The 24043-nt window shown below is 41.5% G+C and overlaps 1 protein-coding gene across 2 annotated transcripts in view; it reads right to left on the bottom strand.

Moving 5' to 3' along the window:
* Positions 1-24043, bottom strand: part of DPY30 (dpy-30 histone methyltransferase complex regulatory subunit) — a 489699-nt gene that overhangs the window by 152420 nt on the left and 313236 nt on the right. For both annotated transcript variants that reach the window (XM_044058614.1, XM_044058605.1), the window contains exons 2-3: positions 7865-7905; positions 7729-7776 (exon numbers count right to left, since the gene is read on the bottom strand). In XM_044058614.1, the coding sequence (XP_043914549.1) occupies positions 7729-7776; positions 7865-7905 (89 nt within the window). The remainder of the gene's footprint in view (positions 1-7728; positions 7777-7864; positions 7906-24043) is intronic.

The following is a 24043-nucleotide window of genomic DNA, read 5'->3' as shown; positions in this document are numbered from 1 at the left end:
ACGTTCCACGGCCTTGCAGACCAGGCTCATCAGGCTAATGGGGCGTTAGTTCCCGGGTTCTGTCGTGGCTCCCCTTTTGTGGAGTGGGATAAATGTTGCGGTGCGCCATTCAATAGGCACAAAGCTTGAGGTGAGGCTATGACTGAACATGGTACTTAGGTGGGGTGCCAGTTCATTCTGTAGTTCGTGTAGAAGGAAGCCTGGGATGTTATCAGGTCCCATGGATGCTGTGTTCTTGGCTTTGGAGAGTGAGGTTTTTACCTGTGCAGCCGTGATTACAGGAACTTTGCATTCTTCTGGTATGGAGATGGGCCCTTTAGGGGTAGACAGGGGGGTAAAGTTAGCACTGAACCTATCTGCCAGGATGTTGGCAATATCAGTTGGTTCTGTATATTTAGTGCCATTGTGCTGTAACTCAGAGCAGATGAGTGTTGCCATTGAGATTCTTGATATAGCTATAGAATGCTTTGCGGTTGTCTTCAGAATCAGTGGCGATTTTGTTTTCATAACTAGCTTTGGAGAATTTTGAGGGATCTCAGCTTCTTACTGAGGGTGACCAGGGAGTTCCTCCAATCATGGGATTTTACTCTTTTTTGCAACAGTTTCTTTTTTCTTTTGTAAAGTTCATTTATGGCAGAAGACCACCAGATTGGCTTCCTTTCCTTTTTTTGGAGGATAGCATCTTGGTTCTGTTAGGGACAGCATGATCCATGCACTTGTGTAAGTGCTTATAAAGTGCATTTTTGTTGGATTCAGCAGTTGCACTTCTATTTGTCCATCTGCATAGGTGTTGTGAAGTTTGCCACTTCTGTCTTAAGAAGTGTGAAGTTGGCTTTAGAGAAATTATTTACGGTTGTTTCCTTAATGGGGGGTGGGAGCGGGATGTGGATGTCTCGGGTGATTAGCTTGTGGTCAGATCTGACCAACGAGAAATTGACCTCTGATGTGGAACACCAGTCACCCATGTTGGTGATGACCAGGTCTAGGATATTGCTGCCCCTGGAAGGGGTGTGGATAAATTGATCCAAGGCGTTGGAATTTATGAATTCCTGAAAATGTTGAGCAAAAGAGTTGGTACACGAGTAGTTTTCCCAGTTAATAGTGGGGTAGTTGAAATCACCTTTATTAGGGTGTTGGGTTGTACCCTAATATTTTCCAGTGTATCAAAAAAAAGAGGAGTGGGAATCCTGGGGCATGGTGGGGGGTCTGTAGCAAGCTACAATCTGTATTGCAGTCTTGCTCAGAGTTAGTTGAACTTGGATAATCTCAGATGCATTATGCTGAGCAACTAGCTTGGAGGTGTGGATATCCTTAATGAATATGGACACACCTCCGCCTTTAGTGTTTCGGTCTGGGTTAGGTGGCTGAAAGGTGTGGTATGAATTATAGCCTGGTAATGCAGGGGTGCTCTCTGGAGCTTTGAACGTGTTTCTCTGTCACTGCTGTTTACAGGCTCATAGGTAGGTACTAGGCTATCTGCCCGAAGGCATTTATAAGCCTAGCCAGAATGTGTTGTGACTTTCTGTTTCCCATCCACTCGTCAAGGTTTCTCTTGAAGAGTGTTAGCGAGGAGCTCTGCCTAATGTAGATTGGAATCTTGATCTAAAGCATGGGAAGTCTCTGGCACAGGAATCCATCCCTCCAGCACATCCTATTTATTGTTGTGGTGAGGTTTAGAGCCCTAGAGCGTGTGGCTCGAGGGGATATGGTTTTCTTTAGGTGGAGCATGTCCATCAATTCTAGGTTGGACATGGTCTTGTATGTCAGGCAGAGATCACCTCTGAGTAGGGGTTATGCAACTGACTACAGCTTGAGTTCCTTCAGCCGAGCTGCAGAGGGCATCTGTCTGAGGCCAGTGATCCTCTTGGTGAGGTACTTCTGTGGTCTTTCCAGCTGTTGCAGGTGTCTTGTAAGGTACATCCCAAATGGGGTGTTGTACTCTGATGGGTCTGATGAGTAGATTATTGTTGAAAAAATTTGTGTTTTTTAAGTTGCGATAATTGTTACTGTTAGAATGTTTGTACACAGGTGCTATTTATGTAAAAAAATTGTATTTGTCATCTTTGCTGTTTTGTATTCTTCTCACTTCACTGGATTCTTTCAGTTTGAAGTCTGTATTGAATATTTCATAGTTTCTTCTTGGTATGATGGCATAGTTTTAGTTTGTTGTTTGAAGGCAGGCTGTTGCTTCACTGGAATGGATGGCTGAATTGATGCTCTGATTTTTTTTTTAATGGAGATCTTGATACAAGGGTATTTTTGTGTAAAGTTTTATAGCTACTAATAAAAAGATATAATAGTTGTCTTTTCTGAACTGATAATTGTTGGCATTAAGATCTTTATTAAGTAAAGTATAATTCTGATGGTGTGTGATCATCTCTGTTCAATCAAAGTTACTTGAGCATAATTTTGCATGTTGGGTACCAGAATTACACACATTTTGCTTTCATGTACGTCCACAATTTTTGACATGAAAAGATGGCAACTCTACTTGAAGTGCTTTGTAAACATATGCACAGAAGTCCAGGTAACTGCCTCAAGAAAAGAGTTTGTATTCAAACCCTTGGAAAAAAACACTGAAGCACCAGAAGAAGCCAGAGCTCTAGCAGAATGGCCCTAAACAGAATAAGGAAGGCTCTTACCATGAATGTAATAACAAAAAGAAATGGCTTTTGAGATCCAAGAAAAAACAGTTTGCTTGGATACAGCTAATCCTAAGGACCTAGGATGAAAGGAAACAAAGAGTTGATCAGATTTCCTAATAGTCTAAGTCTTATCCAAATAAAATCAGAGTTGCCTATGTGCATCCAACATGTGCAGCACCTTCTCACTAGCAGAATGCAGAGAAGAGAAGAAAGTGGGCAAATGAATAGACTGATTAAGGGACAACTCATTCACCACCTTGGGCATAAAAGGATTACTACATAAGGAAACCCTGTCCTTATGAAAAACCAAAAAAGCAGGACACGCCATAAAGGGTTGAAGCTCAGACACCCATCTGGCAGAAGTAAGGGCTATTAAAAGTACAGTCTTCCAAGACAATCGCTGCAAGAAAGCTGAAGGTGCAGGCTCAAAAGGAGCCAGAGTCAATTTTCCAAAACAAAATTCAGATCCTTGGGATGCCTAATATCCTTTAAGGAATTGTTTAGTTTCAAATCTGGAAGCTAAAGAAAGAGATAAAGGCAGACAAGCAGAGACAGCTGATAAGTGGGACTTAACAGAAGAATAAGCCAACCCGGCATTGAGCAATTCACACAGATAACAGAGCCAAAGGAACATCTACAGAAAGTGGATCCAGGTTATGAGAAAGACACCAAACAGAAAACCTCTTCCATTTGGTGAAAAATAAATAGATGTCCTAGTAATGGGTTTCCTGGCCTCCTGCAAGACCCTAAGCATGTCCTCATAAAATCCTATCACCCAGTGTCAGTTGAAGACTGGACAGGTGGGGATGGATGAGAGATTCCTTGTCCTGTGTGAGTAGATCTACCCTGTGAAGTAACATGTGATGAATGCCCTTGGCTAAACGCAGAAGAGGAGGGAACCAATGCTGTCTCAGCCAAAAGGGTGTCACCAACAAGATTTTGGGAGCATCCTGTTGAATTTTGAAAAGGACTTTTGGAATGAGGGGAAGGGGAGGAAAAGCATACAGAATCATCCTCTTCCAAGAAAAAGACAGGGCATCTACCTTCCAAATCAGAGGAACTGGCACAAAATACAGAAAGTTGTCTGCTCGGGGGGGGGGGGCTATTTGAGGAATGTCCAGAAACACATACCTGTGAAGCATTCATTCGGGGGATTGAGTTAAGGACCTTTTTCAGTGTCTGCCACAATGTTTTAACTTGAGGGAATGTAAACTGCCTGAACAGTCACTTGATACTGGGTAGCAAGATCTCACACTAAGAGTGCCAACCGGCAAAGATGACAAGAGCATGCCCTCCTCCCTTGTGTTTATTTTACATACCACATCACTATGGTACTGCCTGTAAAAACTTTGAGAAGTCCTGGGCAGAAAAGAGGATGAAAATCCTGAAGTGCCAGCAGCAGAGCTATCATCTCTTTGACACTGATGTGCTCTTTCTGTTGAAGAGGAGACCACCCCCTGCACCTTTATGGAGCCAAAAGCTGTTCCCCATCCCACATCTGAAGAGTCTGTGAACAGCTCCTAAGAGGGAAGAGGGGGATGAAAAGGAAGCCCTGGATCTAAAGACAACTGCTGGATCCACCAGTGAAGTTTCTTCTTGAGACAAGGTAGAACAAGAACTACAGATTCTAGAGGATGTGCATGTTGAAGCCACTGACTTCAGAAACCACAGAAAATTTTTCATGTGGAGTTTGGCCAAAGGGGGCACAGAGATGGTGGATGTCAAGAACCCCAGAGGACTCAGAAATTCACTGGCTGTTATAAAGGCCAGAGGAAGAAGAGTTTGAAAGAAGGAAATGAGTGTGAAGGATTTGGGAGGAGGCAAGAGTGCCAGCATAGGCACAGTCTGTATCCTGCACCCCAGAAAAACATGGTCTTGAGAAGGAGTCAGAAAAAAAGACTTTTTGAAATTTATTGTGAACCCCAGCCTTTGCAGAAGAGCAATGGCAAAGTAAGGATTTTACAACAGGATCTTTGGAGATGATGCCTGAAACAGAAGGTCGTCCAAGTAAGGAAATACTTGGATCCCCTGAATCCTGCAAAAAGCAATCACAGGAGCGAGGCATCTGATGAATACCCTTGGGACAGAAGAAAGGCCAAAGGGCAAAGCAGAGAACAGAAAATGCCAGGAAGCAACAGAGAAACGTAAAAACGTCCTGAAAAGGGAATGAATTGGAATACGGAGATAAGCATCCTTGAGATCCAGAGACACCATGTAAACCTGAGGAAGCAAAAGAGGGAACAAAGTCTGAAAGGACAACATCTGAAAGGAGAGCACCTTCATAAAAGCATTCAGATGAGAGACTTCTAGAATTGGTCTCCAAGTACCCTCTTTCCTGGGCACTAGAAAAATCCTGGAGTAAAACCTCCTCCCCCTTTGAGACACAGGCATCTCTTGAACAGTACCCCAAGTCAAAAGATCCTGTAGCACCTCTGGAAAAAAGTGATAGTTGTTCTTGGGGTGGGGTGGTGGAGGCATACCCATAAAAGGGGGAAGGGGCTTCCACATCATGAAATACCCCTGGTTAATAACTGACAGGACCCAGGAATCCTGAGTCTGTAGCCAAGCAGGAAAAGAGAGGCGAAGGGTGAAGAGAAAGAGGAAAGTGGTGGGGAAGAACAGGATAGTTGGACAGCACCTGGTTTATCTTGAAAAGGAGACTTCTGAGGCACTGAAGTCTGAGAAGCCTTAGCAGGAGGAGCTTGCTTGTCGCCCTTTTTAACCTTAGGAGAAGATCAAGATTGCCTATGAACAAAGGCTGGCTTACTGGGATAGCTTCTCTGAAATTTAGGCACAGGAAAAAAACACGTTTAAGTTCCTGTAAAGCTTTGCTCTTATCTTGAAGGGACTTAAGGCAGCAGCAACAGCTTCACCAAATAAGTGTTTATTATCAAGGGGCAACAATCAACTTAGCCTTAACATCATCAGGCAAAGGTTGAAGCTGAAGCCAATGATACCTACTTATCACTGACCCAAAAGTAGCAGCCCTAGATGACGCGTCTGCTGCATCATAATTATACTTAATGTAATGACGAGCCACCTAGGAGGAAGTCAATAAGAGGGAAAGAGCAGAAGTTTTACCCTCAGAGTCTGGAAGATCAGAAATATCCTGACAAGCCTGGGCTAGGAGAATCAACAAATACATGGACATAGTGGTCTGATAATCAACAGCCCTAAAAGCTAAGGTAGCAGAGATGTAAATCATCTTAACTAGCCTTTCCATGATCTGGCTATCTTTATTAGAGAGCAGTAACTTGGGAGAAGGAAGCAATTAAGAAGGCTTGTCAGAAGTCACAAACACCACTGAAGGGTCAAGCAGAAGGACATTAGTACAAAAAAATATAGTTCTCAGGTACCCTACAGAGTCTAGCAAGTTACCTGGGAGCAGGGGGCTGAGAGTCTGGAGCCTTAGAAGAATTGGATAATGCATCCAACAAAGCAGTCAAAACATCAGAAACAGTTGAAGGCCTAGGAGACTCCATGTACAGCAACTCATAACTTTTATGTACCTCAGAAACCTGAGCACAATCCCATTTAAAGAATTCCATCATCCTGGTGATTGTGTCCCCAAAAAAAAATCTCTTCAAAGGAAGTATCAGGACTGGTAGATTCCTCTACCCCTGATCCATAATGCAAAGGAGAAGGAATCTAAGAAGAGTCAACAAGGGATCTCTCATCTGGATTTAGCTCCTCCTCAAAGGAATCATGTCCCCCGGGTCTTTTTTGGGGAGTAGGGGGCTGGAACAGAAACTCCCTGAGGAAATTTCAATGCCAAAGAACTAAACAAGCCCCAAGTGAAGGACTGCCATTCACTCTGTGGTTTATTAACAGGGATAAGTTTAATCTTTTGCTTTTTTGTCAAAGGGACATCCGCCTTATAAAATTTGGAAGGCTCTGATGCAGAACAGCATGGTAGTAGGAACCTCTTCTCAGACTAAAATTTGAGAAACACCTCTTGGCACCTTGGAGATAATCAGCAGTGGTTTCCCCTGAACATCTCAAACGGACATCTGCAATGCATTCTTGGACATGCTTAAAATCGGATCCCTACCAGTCTCCAACCCTGTCTAAGCATAGGAATCCAATGATAAAGCTGGGCAAACCTCTGGGCATTCACTCACCTCAAGAGAGATGTCCGATGGAGGCTGAACAGCAGAAGATTCCAGCCTAGGCTTCTTGGCTTTCTTCACTGACAGCTGTCCCTCGGAGAGGGAATTTCCCTCCATTGTTTCCTTCTCAAGAAGCTTAAGGCACTGGTTTTCAAGATAAAGCGCCAAAGAAGAGTGTCTACCATGAAAGTTCAGGAACAAAGGCCTGGTGCCAAGGCAAAACAGACACTGTTCGTGGCAGTCTTTATGGGGAACCTGTCTCCTACACTGGCATTTACCTTTCATGGATGACATGAAACCCCACAAGCAACAATAAAACATAAGTAAAAACAACAGGGCACTTAAATGGCTTGGTGAACCAGCAACTGAATGGGCATTCAGACAGAGGATCAAGAAATGGCACTTGGACTGGCAGCAAAGAAGCTCTGAGGATGGTACATCCAGACATCACCTTTATGCTCTATACTATGTGGGAGCATACGTGTGATATACAGCATACCTTAAAGCTAAGGCTTTGGTATACTGGCTGGACGTTGTGCTGACCATGGCAGGGTTCCCTAATATAATGAATACTGCAACAGTGAAATAGAAGGACATCTGGTATGACAAAAAAAATAATAAATAATCAGAAGTTCAAAACAAGGAATACGCTTAAAGGACTCTGTATTCTAGACTGCTTGCTCAAAATGAATGTTTTAAACTGCAAGTGAAAAAAGAATACTTTATCACAAACAAGCACATATTCTGTCAAAAATACGTTACACTTTGGAAAGTAGCTGGTCTGCATATTGAGAACTACAACAGGAAAGTATTGCATAAAGTAAAGCTCAAATTCAACTCTTGCCATAGAACCAATGTGTACAAAATGCAACCAAACTCAGAGCATTTGTTTTAAATCACTGTGCCTCATTTCACATAAGTTTAGCACTAACATGACACAGAAGAAATTATGCACACAACACAATGCCAAATACCTGTATGTTTTCTGTGAGTCCATATTCAGCATGTGGATTTTCTGAGACCTGTAAAAAAAAATGTTAAGCATGTTTGTGAAGTTGGCTTTCACTAATTTTTCAGTAGTATTTAAACAAAGATAAGCTAAACACCTACCTGTGTCTGCCCTTCCAGACTCTGTTCTACATCTGTATGATCTTAAAAAAAAAACAAAAGATAAGCCACATTTAAAAATGGTACGTGCTTTTATGTTGAGAAAGCTAACAAAACTTGTGATCAACATTTAAGAGTTACAACTGTGCTTATTTATGTACAATTAATTATAACTTGAATACCTACAATGCTTACAACGTTGTTTATAAATTATTAGTACTTCAGGAAGGGACCAAAGTACAAGGCTACATATGAGTGCACCAAAGCTTCGCAGAGATATTCACTTCTGCTTGGGGAAGGGGGGAAAGCACTAAGTACTTAGCTCAGGTAAATGCAGGTAGCAAAATAATTAGACATGGGGAAAAAATTAAGGTCATCACCTAACAGCACCAAACGTTTTCTAACTCACCCACCCTGCATCAAAAAAATCTAAACACAGATTAAGGAATTATGGCTAAAAATGAAAACCTTATACACAACATTTTAATCATACCATGATTTTTTATGGAATAATGAAGTCCTTGCATCATCGTCGTTATCGGGTTTATTCTAATCTAAAACTGCATGGTGGGACAGCCATCCAAAAAGTGCATTTTTCAGTCAAGGCTGCTGCTGTTTTTTTACCCTTCTTCCTACAAAGGACTCAAAATGTACTCAAAATATCGGCACTGTTTTACTATTTATGTACCTTCATTCTCCTCAACTGATTTAGAGGAGGTGTGAGCAAACTGTAGTCAGCCCATGGCTACTTTTTAAGTAGCCTCTAAGTCTTTTCATCAGCTGCTAATTATGTGGCCCATAAGATGGTAAAGCAATGATAAAAGCACAAAGCATTTTACCAACTGTAGCTTTATTACAAGCATCAAATGCAGTAGCCAAGATTCTCACTAGTGGAGCAGAATACATTTCCCTGCATGCATTCCAGTCTATTCTATAAACACTGCCCTTGCATTTCAACTGCTAAGGGCTTCAAAGTTGGCTTGCCACCTATTGTCCCCGGGCCATCCAATAATCAGAATGGTTTATGGTAGTTGTGAAAACATTGCACATATTCTGGTAACTCTGTTTAGCAGCATAAACAGAATGTCAGAGTGTTAAAAAAAAAATGCCACCTCAGACTGATTTTTTTTTTTTTGAGAGCATTATTATTGTGATGTGGTGAAGTCAGAAACTAGCAAATGATGTTTGCCTCCCAGCAACTTGCCCATTTACATAAAAAAATGGGAGTGGAAGCGAGTAGAGAAAAAGGCGAAAACGGCAATACAAGGGTATGAATTCACTCTATTTTTGCCACTGCAAAAAATAACAAGCAACTCTGCTTGCCATGTATAGCTGGGAGTGCAACTAAATTTGTACAAAGCTTGCATAATTTGGGAGTGGTGTCTGCTTGGTAAAACAGAAGGGCTGCCACTTTTCAAATGCCCAAAGAGGGACATTTTTTATGGAAATGTGAGATTTTGCAGGACACACCATGTGCATAACCATTACAAAAGAACAGACTTCATTTCTGTACCAAAATAAAAGCTCACTCTTGCACAATTTGAGTTATTTTTGCTGTTCCATGTAATAGTAAAATAATTACGTACAAAATTTGTCTTTTTTTTAACAAGTGAAAACTTAGAAAAATAGTTATTGTCCTACAATCTCAGGACATTTACTGTTTTTATTTTTGCAAGACAGAACTGACAAAACAGTGTCTGTCCTGTGTAGAAGGGGACAGATGGTAAACTTAATTCCAAGTTTGTTGCAGTCTCATGTTCAGACTGACCCTTCATCTTCGGTCCACTGCAGCAACTTCCTACAGTGTAAGCTGTTGTTCAAACAATGTTATCAGATAATTAAAAAAATTTCCAAAAGAGATGAGAATTTGAAGTCAAGATGGTTAGCAAATAAATTATGCACAAGCAGAAAACAGAGATATTTATGTTTTCATTTACGCCCAAGAGTCAAAATGAAAAGAAGGGGATCACTATGAGGAGGAAAACTTTTTTCCTTCAGAGACATGGAAAGAGTACAAAAAGTATCAAAACCTCATAACACAGCAGAAGTGCTGGTAAGGTTAATACAGTATGAAGAACTAACTTCAAACTAGGCTAGGAAGGTCTAAATACCACCCAAGTTTTGCTTTAATACACAGAATATAAGAAACATGACATAAGTGGGCTAATATAAATAGTGGTCGATTCAAGCAATAAAAGAAACCATGGTTTAAATACAATGCAGGGTTATCAGAATACAACTCTCAACTGCCACCGATTTTGACTCAAAGTTTTGCTCTGTCCCCCCTTAAAAAAAAAAAAGTAAGTAAATGTGGTGGACTATATAAAAAAGAACAACTGTTAAAGTTACATACTTTTTTGACTTCAGAAAATACATGTTCATTCAAGTCATAATCGACTTTAAAAAGTCAACAGAATGAAATACACCTCATTTAGGGCTTTTGTCCCAATAATTTACTTTGCCTTCAATTCTGGAGACGAAATGATCGAGAGTTATGTACTGCAGTGAAAAAAGTAGCAATGCAGAATCATAAAACAGCAAGTGATGAATTTGGAGGGCATAGAAGTAGTAGTACATGGAGTACAAATGCAATGCAAACAATTTTGGACAAAAGAAAGGAAAAAGTAGTCAAAATATTAAGATGGAAATACTAAAACAGAAATAAATAAAATTAGAGAACACAGATACATATGTCAGTCCTGACTAGCTGCAGGCAACCAAAGTTTAAAGTGTGCCTTGGGCACCTATATGGGGCCAAAAGAAGAGAATGGGAGTGAAAAGTTGTTGCTGGCTCATCCCACCTGGGGGACAGAGGTACCTCTGGCTTGCCCCATGGGTGACGTACACTGGGAGCACTATGCAAGCATTTACTCTCTGGAGCTTAAGCTCAGTAAGCCTGCACTGCCATATGTAAGTTGCATAGTAAGCAGAGGTGAATTCAGTGCACAGAGGTGTGCTTATCCTCAGAGGGCAGCACATAGCGGACAGCAGAAAAGCTGCCACAGGGAAGGAGGGTGTTCCACCAGGGTACAGAGTGGCGCACCCAGAAGGACCAACAAGCTGTCCCACTTACTGCCAGACTTTTGTCAGAGCTGAATGGAGATTCCCAAGTAGGAATGAATGAGCAGTGGGACTCCCACCTCACAGAGGGATTCCTGGTACCCAGTAACTCCCACTACCACAAAATCACTGGGACAACTAGGTGCAGACAGAGGACCTAAGGACCTATCGGGCTTAGTCTCATGGAGGGAAGGGTATATTAAATACATACATACATATATATATATATATATATATATATATATATATATATAAACAGGAAAGTAAATGGTTAAAATAGAGAAGTGAGACATTATCTTCCTTCATTAATCTTTTTTTGCCTTACTAACATCACACTGCTAGCCTGGCTCCCCAGTGCCTATGTCCACACTGGGTCTACCAGTCAATCTCCTACTCCCCCAACTTAATCTGGTATGCTGGGGCCAGTTATAGATCCTAAGATTTCCAGGGGGCTCGGCAATGTTTGTATCATCCAACTATTTTTTTTAATGCCCTATCCACTCCCTTCATCTCCTCTTCTACTCGGACTACTTCCCTCTTTGTACTACACTTCCCTTAGGGAACATCACTGACAAATGCCCTCCCACCCAATGCTGTTTTGTACTTTATGTTGAAATATAAAAGTAGTTCTGTTACATTTATACATTATTTGCACAGTTTCTGCACATTTAACTATTTTTGTGCTGCTCTTTTTCAGCTGTATTTGACTGTTGAGCTGAATCCAGATCCATCCATCCACAGATGAATAATTATTTCACACTGCTATAGTGCAATCATGGAGGCAGGAAGAAATAGTGAAAAATAAGTTTTTGGGTGATTTAGTGAAGAAGCTACTGTGGACATATCTTGGGTGGCATACAGTAAGTACTTTGATAAAGAAACTGTGACTGACGTTCATTTTCGTAGTAAAAATGAAAATAGGATATGCATGCCTGGTCAGCTGACAGCTGCATATTATAAACTTGTCAAATCCCACCATTATTAAAGACCTTGAAAATTTGCTGTTAAAGGGAAGCAAGTTTGTTCCTACTTGTTTTCCATCTTTGGCAGATGTTATTCTGGACATTAAAAAGTTTTGTAGAAAATTTTATTTACGCGTGTATTTTGAAGGAAAACAAGCACTTGTTGAAACTGATAATGTTGAAATGTTTGATACTGAAGATTCATTGCTTGACATGTCTATACATGTAAATGAATTGGTAGATTTTTTTTCTAAAAATGAAGGGGACGTAGGTTATTTTACTGGTTATGCGAAATTAAAGGTGCCTCATTTTTCCTATTCTAGTACTTTTATTCCCCCTAAATGTTCTAACACTGTTCAAAGTTTTGAAAGGGTATTATGTAAAAAAGTGGAACTTGAACATCATACGTTTGTTAGATCTAGAAAAGTGCACAACTTATCTAGGGGTGAATGGGACACTTTGAAGTTGCATAGAACTTCAGAAAGTGATGTTAAATTTTGCCAGGCTGACAAGGGGGGTAAACTGGGTGTTGTTTTTCAACGAGAAGTATGATAAAGTGTTGTTTGATTTGTTAGCTGGTCCAGAATATGAAAAATTGGCAAACAACACCAGGAAACATTACAACAGACAGTTAAGAAAATTTTTGGATAAACGGGAAAGACTTGTTTTTTTTCAGAGAGAGGAAAGTAAGTTAGTTGTATGCTAAACATCCCAAAGACACTATTTTTTATGCCATCCCTAAAGTGCACAAGAATCTAAATTACCCCCCCCCCCCCCACCGGTAGACCAACTGTGGCAGGTGTGGGGTCATTCATGCAAAATATTGGGATTGTTTTGGATTTCCATTTAAGGAACCTTCTATCAAATTCCTTCCCATATTAAGTGTACTGCTATTTGTCAAGAAGTGAAGAAAATTCAGTGGTGTAAAGATTTTTTACTGGGCTACAGTAAATATTAAAGCTTTATACACGAATATTAAAAGAAGGTGGGGAATAGAATCAGTTCTTTGGATGTTAGGGGAGGGACCACATACAGTCTTTCTGGTGGAAGTATTGGAATTTTATTTAATGCATAATTATTTTGTTTTGGCGGTGCTAACCCAGGCTAACTACCACACTTGTCTCCTGACACTAATCTTCATACCAGAATTAGCTAGTTAATCCTTTACTAACAATAACGTGAGTATGACTTTACTGTTTAATAGTGTGCTATTTAATAGTTAATCTTTTATTAACAATAACGTGTGTGTGACTTTACTGTTTAATAGTGTGCTTTTTGTTTACACATTTTTGTGTGTGACTTTACTGTTTAATAGTGTGCTTTTTGTTTACATATTTGTATACATCTTTGTATGTACATCCATAGCTGTTATATAATAGGACTCTTATTACTCATATGACAAAAGGCAATAAACTGTTATTATAGCCAAAACTTTGTAACGTACCTGTGTTTTGTCAATATTACTCTGAAGTGTGGAGCTTTTCTCCCCGGGCATCCACTGAAAATGGACATATATCCAGTTGGACCAGCCCAGTCAACAAATGTAAAATAAATAAATAAAATGAATATTTTTTTGCAAAAAGAAGGCACAGCGATGGGGGCTTCATTTGCCCCCCCCCCCCAACTACGCTATTATTTTTATGCCTTTTTTGAGAATAGATTTATAGGTTCATAGGTAGGTACTAGGCTATCGGCCCAAAGGCCTACATAAGCCTAGCCAGCAAGGTTCCATAGCTTACGCCACCCAAAAAAGTTATTTTCCTGTGTCACTGTCCAGTAGAGACACAGAAGTGATCCCAGGGGTGTATTTCCTATTTTCCATCCACTCATCAAGATTTTTTTTGAAGAGTGCTAATGAAGAACTTTGCTTGACATAGATGGGTAGCTTTTTCCAGAGTATAGGAAGTCTCTGGGACAGGAATCTATCCCTCCAGCGTGTCCTGTTTATTGTGGTGACAAGGTTTAGGTCCCTAGAGCGTGTAGCTCGGAGGGATTGGGATTTCTTTAGGTGTAGCATGTCCAACAGCTCTGGGTTTGACATAGCTTTATATGTTAGGCAGAGATCACCTCGGAGTAGGCAATATGCTACGGAGTAACGCTGGAGTTTTTTGAGGTGGTCAGTGTAGGGCATTTGTTTGAGGCCAGTAATCCTCTTCGTGAGGTACTTCTGTGGCCTTTCCAGCTGCTGCCGATGTCTTGTGAGGTACATTCCAAAAGGGGCATTGTACTCTATAATGGGTCTAATGAGTGACGAGTAGAGGGGAACAATGACCTCTTTTTTCCTGGATGAGAACCCTTTTATGATGAGGTGTGCCTGACTACTGTGGCGATGTGACTATCAAAGGAGAGACTACTGTCCACCTGGGTCACAAGGTCTCTTATCACGCATTTGGTGTTAAGTAAATTGCTGCCTATGTGGTAGTTCATGGGTACAGAGTTTTTACCAAAGGGGATGACACTGCACTTTTTGGCAATGAGCTTGAGGCCATGGCTCTGACACCAGGCATCTAAAGAATTTTTTGCAAAGAATGTTATTTTGTTTAAGTGTTGCATTGATGATTTAATTTTCATATGTAGGGGGAATTTGGATGAGTTTTCTATATTTATTGATCAGTTAAACCAGAATGAACTGGGGTGTTGCAGTTTACTTTTACTGTGAATAAAATGCATATACAATTTCTGGATGTGGAATTTTATGTTAAGGAAGATTTCAAGGTAGGACACAAACCTCATGTGAAGCCTACTGCAGTTACCTTTTTTACTGGCCAGTAGCATACACCCATCACATCTTATAGAAGCACTGCCTATGGGTGAATTTAAAAGGATTTATGAGTATACTTCTGATAAGAATTTGGTGGAAGAAGATTAGGTGGGATGGAAATTTTTGCAAAGGGGTTATTCTAGTGTTAGTTTGAAAAAAGCTAAGGATAATTTGTTAAAGGTGGGTTGCAGCAGCTGTGGTAGGAAATATAATAGTTATGATGGTTTTAAAAAGCATCATCCAGATCAGGAAACTAATGGGACAAAGTATTGTTTTTTTGTTACCAGATTTTCCTCATTTTCTGATATTTTGAGGAGGTCAGTGAAAGATTTGTGGCCAGTGGTATATGAGGATGAGCAACTTAAGCATTTGTTCCCTTCACATGTTAAATTTAAATACCTCTGATAATAAAATGTAAGGGAGGTGTTAGGTTTCAAGAAGGTTTCTTTCCAGGGGGCTAATTCGGGCTCCTTCCCTTGTGGAAGATGTAAAGTATGTTCTAGGATTAAGAACATTTCAGGTAGAAAAATTAATGGTAAATTATTTTGTTCCATAGGACGGTTTTCATGTGTTTCTTCTGGGGTGGTTTACATTGTAAGGTGTGTGGGTGTACTCCTGTGAGGTGGTATGTTGGACAGACAAAACGTACGGTGAAAGTTAGAGTTCTTGAACATCTGGGACATATCAGAAATAGGAATTTGGATAGCCCAGTAGCTGAATACTTTATTAATGCACATGGGGGTTCTGATGTTAGTTTCTTCTTTAGTGTGTTGGCTACACCTTTTCTTGCTATGGGTGCGGATTTTTTAGCTAGTTTGTTAAAAATGGAAAGCAGGGTCATTCTAAATTAAAGGTATGAATTTAGATGTGAATTTAAATGAACAAGTTATAATATTTACATATGATGTTTTGTAACTTATTGTATATGGAACAATATTTACTCTTTTTAAGGGTATGTTTGTTTAAGTAGGTTCTTGCAGTAGATTATTGGGTGATGAGATGATTGTTTAATTGGAGCAGTTTGATATAAAATGGGAACAGCTCGTGGCTTATGTTATTCCTTGAAGGCTGTTTGCCGAGGTAGCAGAAGTACCATGAAAAGTTGGAGTTTGTTTCCAGTGACTGCCTCCAGAGTGTATTTTTTGGATATTTTGTGTTGCTGTGTTTGGAACTGTATTGAATTATACCCTGAAATATACTAGTGCTGCTTTTACAGTTGTGCATTTATTGCAAGCTAATCATCCCTCTCTGACCCTGGAAACCTAAATCACCAGGAAACACCATTGCTTACATGGAGTCATTTACAAAACCCTTTGCAATCCTTCATACAGCTGCACAGAGGCAGTGGTGCTTACCCAAAATAAGCACAAAGAAAAAAAAAAAAAAAAAAAGCTTCCTTGGGCAATCCCAGCATCAACAGGTTGTATAACAAAAGGTCAAAACAGGAAGTGCAATCTCTAGCAAGGTAAGAACCCCTCAAACTAAACAACTCAGGAGACAAAGTCTCCCACAGCCAAATGTGTGGTGAAAGTGGCCTCCCAGGCTGAGGGCAACCACAAGGTATTCTTCAGCTGTGTCTAAAATCTCACAGGCAATATGCAACAATGCACCAAACTAATTGTAAATGGAGTCTATAAATGAGCTAGTGAACATAGCAAGTCTACTGGTCAATGAACTCGCTCCAACTACCACTGACAATTAAAAGTTATGCTACTCACCATAACTAGGCATCTGTGCTGTCCATTTTCATTCTTCCTCAATGCATGGGTTTGGAACCGATCCTCAGATCTGACTCAGCAGTATACACCAGACTTCGGTTCCAGCTCTTGAGTTCCTTCCTCTATCCATAATGTCTTACTCCATTCTCACTGCTTCAGATTGAGTTTGCTGTCCTATTTTCCAAACGTTAGAGAGAAACAACAGCTATAGACAGTTATTAAAGACAGGGCTCAAACCTGGAACTGTAGACTTCAAATACAGTCCAGCAGGTCCTTCCAGAAGGAAAAGGATAGGGGATGGACAGGAGGAAAGTTGAAGAAGAATGAAAATGGACTACACTGATGCTTAGTTATGGCGAGTACATAACTTTTAAATCTGATGTTGTCCTTTTCATTCTCTCTCTCAACGCATGGGACAGAGTCCCCAGCTACGTTGATCTAATGGGGCTTACATGAAAGGATATTCCAGAATACTGCTGAACCAAAGGCAGCTCTGTTTCTAGAGAGGATATCCAATTTATAATGAGAGACAAAGGTATGGGTTTTGGACCATGAAGCTGCAGCACAAATATCATTAAAGTTCTTCACCAAACAGCAGATGAAGTAGCTATGGATCTGGTTGAATGAGCTCTGGGAGATTTAGGTAGTGGCATACCTTTCTGAGAGTTATCCATGAAATATAGTCTATAATCCATTTAACTAGGGTAACTTTAGAAACTGGATGATCTAGGTGATTTGGAGAGAAAGGACACAAAAAGTTGGTCTGATTTTCTAAACTGTTTTGTTCTATGAAGGTAAAAACGTAGTTGTTTGTGCATATCAAGGTGGTGTAGCATGTACTCAAACAGAAAACTTTAAAAAGAAAACTGGTAAGTGAATGGACTGGTTGGTTTTATTTTTCGGAGGAAAAAAAAAAGGGTTAGTCCATAAGGAAACAAAACACAGTGAGGGATATCGTCAGAATTAATGACAGACTCATGTCAATCAGACTCCAGTATAATGATAGGGCAGTACTCAATCTCAGCCTATGCCTGATAGCAGGGCTGCAATATTGAGGAAAAGAGTGCATTCAGACAGTAGTTGCAGGACTTGTTAGATGAAGCAGGACAACAGGAAGTAGTGTTGATAATGAGTGACTTCAATGCACATATCGGGACAGACAGGTCAGGATATAAAGACTGCCTGGGTCCACATGGGTGGGGCAACAGGAATAAAGAAACAGAAGCTATTTTAGACTTCTGTCTGGCAAATGGCTTGATAGTAGACAACACATGGTTCAGAAACAGAGTCACAAGATCACATACAACAGTAGCCAACATGCAACTCCGGTAGACTTCCCCCTAGTAAGGAAAAGGCAATGGGGTAAAAACCATGATTACAAAGTCATCCCCAGTGAAACAGTTGGCCCGCAGCATAATCCACTGGTTGCCACAATCAGCTGCAAGCATTGGTCAGAAAAGGCTCCAAGGTCAACAGAGACCAGGTTGAAGACCTGGAAGCTGAATGGAGAGAAAGTACAACAGTTCAAGGAATTACTCAGGGCTCTAGCACCCCAAGAGGAGGAAATAGATGGAGTTGAAGAATGGAAGTGCCTAAATAAAGCATGTGTGAGGACTACAGAACAGATAAGTGGCCGAACCAGGTATGGAAATAAGGTACATAAGGAAAGCTGGTGGTGGAATGCAGAAGTCCAGGAAGTGATCAAAAGAAAGAAGGAATGCAGGAAAAAATGGGAGACAGAAAAGACTGACCAAGCTATATACTGGTTGGCTAACAAAGAAGCTAAGAAAGGAGTTGCAATAGCAATGAATAGGGCATCAGAGGCACTCTACCAACTTCTGGGAAGTGACTCAGTAGGTGGTACAAAGAAACTATATCAGGTTGCAAGACAAAGACAGAAAGATAAAGAAGATAGTCAGACACCCTTCATAAGGGATGCCAGCAACAACCTGCTCACCAGTCCACATGACATCAAAAGCAGATGGAAGGAGTAATTCCAGCAGCTTCTGAATGAAGAAACCCCACAGAAGCTGTCTATGATGAGAGAAGAGGAGGAGACCAGCCTAGAAGTAAGAAAAGCTCTAAGGAAAATGAAGTCAGGGAAAGCAGCAGGCTCAGATGAGGTCACAGCAGGTATGATAAAGATGCTGCATGAGATAGGGGAGAAATGGCTCCTCAGGGTACTCACAGTACTGACAGAAAGGCATATCCCAGATAACTGGAGAATAAGTACACTCACGACAGTGTACAAGAACAAAGGAGAAATCTACAACTGTGGACAGTACAGAGGCATCAAACTCCTATCACATTGCATGAAAGTTCTGGAGACGGTGACTGATAAATGGATATGCAGAGTAGTAGACTGCTAAGAATGGAGATGAGCAGTTCGGACTCAGATCAGGAGGCAGCACAACTGGCTTGATGTTTGCAGTGACACAGATAGGTGAGAAAAAGCTACAGATGAGGAAAGAGTTCAAATGAGCATTCATAGACTTGGAGAAAGCATATGACAAAGTCCCAAGAAAGCTGATCTGGGCAGTACTGTGGTGGTTCAAACTCCCAGAAACATTGCTAGAATTAGTGCAGACTATGTACAAGGACCCAGTGACTCAAGTACAAAGAGTGTTTGGCCTCACAGAGGGGTTCCCAGCAGGAGTAGGTGTACACCAGGTTTCAGCTCTGAGCCCACTGCTGTTCACACCGGTGATGGACTACATTAGCAAACAAGTTGCAGGGGAGAGATCAACAAAGTTACTGTATGCAGAAGATGTGGAATTACATGCAGACTCTGAGCAAGAACTTCAGCAAAATATAGTGGAATGGAATGCAAAACTGAAGGCACATGGGATGAAACTAAGCACAGATAAGATAGTGGTAATGGTAGCAAAATGGGGAAATCAGAAGAAGCACAGAACTGAGACGGAAGGGAAGACAGTGGAACAGGTAAATAGCTTCAAGTATCTGGGAGGGTTGGTTAAGGAGAATGGAAGTCTGACTGAAGAGGTCAAAGCTAGAGTCAGAGGGGCTGCAGCCAACTGGCATAGAGTCTCAGGAGCAGTCTATGACAGAAGAATGCCAAAGAAGCTGAAAAGTAAGGTGTACAAGACAGTGGTGCAACCAGTACTACTGTATGATACAGAAACCTGGGCAGTAAAGGCAGAGCAGATGGAAGAAGCTAGAGGTGATGGAAATGAAGTGCCTGAGAAGGGTGGTAGGATGCACACTGTGGGACGCACGAAGAAATGAGCACATAAGAGCAGAAGCCAAAAGTAGCTCCAATTGCAGAAAAGATGAAAGAGACCAGATTACGACTTCCAAGATGGGTGCACAGAGTAAAGTACAGTTGTGTACTTACCATAAATGTAGATGTTAGAGTGTATTCACTGTTGCAGTCATTACACTTGGGTTATCCTGCTGGCAGGTGACCCGCAGTCGGCCCGCGTTCCAAGGTCTTGGTCCGGCGACGCCATTTTCTTCAGTTTTTCTTGCCCCAGATGTCAGGTGCCCCAGATAGGCAGGCTGGAAAAAGATAAAATTATGCCAAAAAACATGCATATATTACTATACACATTTCCTTCATCTACAAGCAAATACACCACATTGGTAGTATAGAGATGAGAAGTACAGAAAAAGTTCCAGCAATGAAAAAAGGGGGATGGTGGGTAGGTAACCGGGACTGCAACAGTGAATACACTTGAACATCTACATTTATGGCAGGTACATAACTGTACTATGTTCATCGTGTTTCACTGTTGCAGTCATTACACTTGGGTAGAATCCCAAAGCCGAGGTTGGGTAGCTGGGTCTAAATTGGATTTGGAGAGGCTAACAAGCCCTGCAGGACTGCAGTGGCAAAGCCTGCTCTGGATTTAGAGTAGAGAGGTAAGTGGTAGTGCTTGGTGAAAGTGTGCACTGAGCTCCAGGTTGCAGCTTTTAAAATGTCTTTGGTTGGTACTCCTCTGAGGAAAGCTGCTGAAGTGGCTGCTGCTCTGGTAGAATGAGGCCTCATGCCCTTAAGCACTGATTTGCCATGTTGTGCATAACAGAAGCGGATGCAGTGTCCTATCCATTTCGAGATAGTCTGCTTTGTAATAGGTTTTCCTTGTGATCCTGCAGCATATGCTACAAACAGTTGCTCAGTTTTTCTGAAAGCTTTTGTTTTGTCCAAATAGAATCGTAGCTGTCTGTGTATATCCAAAGCGTGCAGAAGTCTCTCCCCTTTATTCTGGGGATTTGGGTACAAAGTAGGTAAATGAATGATTTGGTTTAAGGCCACATTGGTGACCACCTTTGGCATGAATGTTGGGTTTGTCCTAAGAGACACCCTGTCCTGATGAAAAATGAGGAAAGGCTCCACAGCCATTAATGCCTGTAACTCTGAGACTCTTCTTGCAGAAGTTATTGCTAGGAGCTGAGCAGTTTTCCATGACAAGAATTTTAGATCAGCTGTGCTGGCTGGTTCAAAAGGAGGCAGTGTGAGTTTTTCTAAAACAAAATTGAGGTCCCAAGTAGGGACTGATGCTCTCCTTGGGGGTCTTATATTTTTTGCCCCTCTGAGGTACTGTCGCAGTAGAGGATGTGAAAAAATAGGAGGTTCCGTATTGTAATGAGCTGAAATGGCAGAGGCATGGATTTTAATAGATGAGAAAGATAAGCCTTTGTCCAACATCTCAGTTAGGTATTGTAAAATCTGAGGTATATTAGGGACAAGTGGTTCGAGCCCTTGTGCCTGGTTCCAAGCACAGAATCTCTTCCATTTTTCTGCATAAGATTTCCTAGTGCTGGGCCTCCTGGCTTCTAAAATGACATCCATAACAGCTTTAGAGAGAGGTGCAGTCTGAGTGGCTACATTACCTGCCATGCTGCCAGGTTTAAGGTTCTGAGTTGACTGTGTTGTCTTGTTGTGTCAGAAGATGAGGCATTTGAGGTAGAAGCCAAGCTGGGCCTTGAGACAAATTCTTTAGGATTGGGTACCAGTGCTGGCGTGGCCAGTCTGGTGCAATCAGGATCATTCTTGGCCTTTCTTGTCTGACTTTTAGTAACACCTTGGTGGGAAGAGGCATCGGAGGGAAGGCATAGACTGTCAGGCCTTTCCAGCTGAATGAAAGAGCATCCACTTTCCATGCTTGAGAGTGATGAGTTCTTGTGCAAAATTTCTGTAATTGGTAATTGTGGGGGGAGGCAGGGAGATCTATGTCTGGGCGTCCCCATTTCCTTGTTATCATGCTGAATACTTGCGGATTGAGCTTCCATTCGTGAGGATCCATGAGATTTCTGCTTAGTTCTTCTGCCGGTGTGTTTTTTGTTCCTGGCAGGAATTCTGCCTGGAGATGTACTTGATAGGTCAGTGCTGTGTTCCACAAAGTCATGACTTGTCTGCATAGGGGGTAAGAATGTGTGCACCCTTGCTTGTTTATGTACCACATAATTGTGGTAGTGTCCGTCTTTATTAATAGTTGTCCTGGATGTATTAGGTCCTTGAAAGCTGTCAGGGCATTCTGTACAGCTAGCATCTCTTTTTGATTGATGTGAAGATGCATTTGTTCCTTGGTCCATGTGCCCTGAATACATTTTCCTGCCATATGTGCCCCCCAGGCATAATCTCAGGCATCTGTTGTTATTGTCTGCCTGGCTGTGGGTAAAGTGAAAGGCTGTCCCTCGTTGTGGTGACAGGCCTGGGCCCACCATCGAAACTCCTGTTGTAGGCAGGGAATTAAGGTTATGATTGTCTCCAGGCTGTGACAATGCTGAGTCCAAACACTTTTTAGGTACCATTGTAGTTTCCTCATATGCAGTTTTGCATATGAAATTAGTAGAATGCAGGATGCCATGAAGCCCAGGGCCTTCAGAATTTTTCTTGCAGGGAGCTGGGTTTTTGTTGCCATCATTTGAAAGTAATGAGTCAGTTGCCTTTGTTTGTCTGGCGTGAGATAAGCCATCTGGGCAGCTGTATTTAAGCTTGCACCCAGGAATATTATCTCTTGAGAGGGCACTAGTTTTGATTTCTTTTCATTTACTGTGTACCCTAGGCAAATTAGCAATCTTTTTACAAACGCCAGATGCTTTAGAAGAATGTCCTTGCTGTCTGCTTGAATAAGGCAGTCGTCCAAGTAGGGATATATTTGAATTCCTCTTTGTTTGCAAAATGCAATTACTGGTGCCAGGCATTTTGTGAAGACCCTGGGCACAGTAGATAAGCCAAAAGGCAGTGCAGAGAATTGGTAATGCGTTGAGCCTGTTATGAATCTGAGGTATCTTCTGCAAGACTGTCTGATTGGGACATGCAGGTATGCCTCCTTGAGGTCCAAAGTAACTAGCCAAGCCTTTTTGCCCAGCATGGGCAGAAGTTGCTGTAGTGTCAACATTTTGAATTTTGGAACATCCAGGAAAGTATTTAGGATTGACAGGTCCAGTATTGGTCTCCAGGCTTTGTCCTTTCTGGGTACTAAGAAAAGTCTTGAGTAAAATCCTTGCCCCTGTTCTTGCTGTGGAACTTTCTGAATAGCTCCCATGTCCATAAGAGCAGCAATCTGTTTTTGTGCCTCTGCCCATTGGTTTTGTGGCAGGTCTGGCATACCTTTTGGTTTTGGAAGCGTGTGTAAGTGGAACCTGTAACCCTGAGAAACAATATTCAGCACCCATTGGTCCTGGGTGATTATGTGCCAATTTTTTGAGAAAAGTGCTAGCTTCCCCCTTAGGGGTGCTGTCAAGAGGTAAGTGCTTGGCATTTGCAGAGGGAAGTCACTGGGACTGTTTCCTATAAGGCTGTCATTTGTCTTCCCCTCCTTTGGGGGCAGAAGCACCCCATTGCTTAGGTCTGTAGGAGCCTTGGGGCTGTGATCTGCCTCTTGGGCATCTGTATCTGCCTCTTTGTGGCCTGTCTGACACTGGAAAGGACCAATTTTTTGAAGGCCAGTTTCTGCTAAATCTAGGTGGTTGAACCTGTAAGAAATCTTTCACTGTCTGCATTGACTTTGCTTTACACTCCATTTTCTTTAACACCTCTTCTGCCTTAACACCAAACAAAGTATCATGCTGTAATGGAGCACCCAATAATTTTACTGTAACATGGTCAGGTAAATTTTGTTCTTTCAACCAAGCATGCCTTCGAATAACAGAGCCTGTAACTGTGGCTCTACAAGAAGCCTCTAATGAATCAAAACCACATTGCAGAGTATGCTTTCCCACTTTTTCAATTGCATGCAATAAATCCTGCATTTCTTTACTGTCAGAACCTTCTGTATTTGAAACCATTTTCTGCTTTAACAAAGACATGAGGTACTGTTGGTATTTAAGCATGTGAAACAGACAGTTTAAAGCTCTTACAGCTAAAGTAGCAGAAGTGTAAACTTTTTTCCCCACATCTGTCCAGAGCTCTGGAATCTCTATCAGAGGGGACAGGATTTTTAACAGTAGAAGCCTTAACCCCTTTAGGACCCTGGGAAATAGTTTCTGGGTCTGCAGCGGGGTTTTTGTAAAGAAATTTATGAGAGTCAGGGACTCTGTAGTACCTGTCTGGCTTGACTGGTGCAGGGGGTAAAGAATCAGGAGACAGACTGGATTCAGAGAAAACATAATCAACAATATCAAGTACAGGGGGGATAGTCAGGGGCCTGTGCTGAGGCAATAAAATGAAGTCTCTGAGCCTTTTCTTGGATTCAAAATAATCCTGGCTCTCCTA

Source organism: Protopterus annectens, chromosome 1.part2, assembly GCF_019279795.1.
Source record: "Protopterus annectens isolate FY-2018-M chromosome 1.part2, PAN1.0, whole genome shotgun sequence".
Taxonomy (NCBI): domain Eukaryota; kingdom Metazoa; phylum Chordata; order Ceratodontiformes; family Protopteridae; genus Protopterus; species Protopterus annectens.
This window is presented reverse-complemented; position numbering and strand designations above follow the sequence as displayed.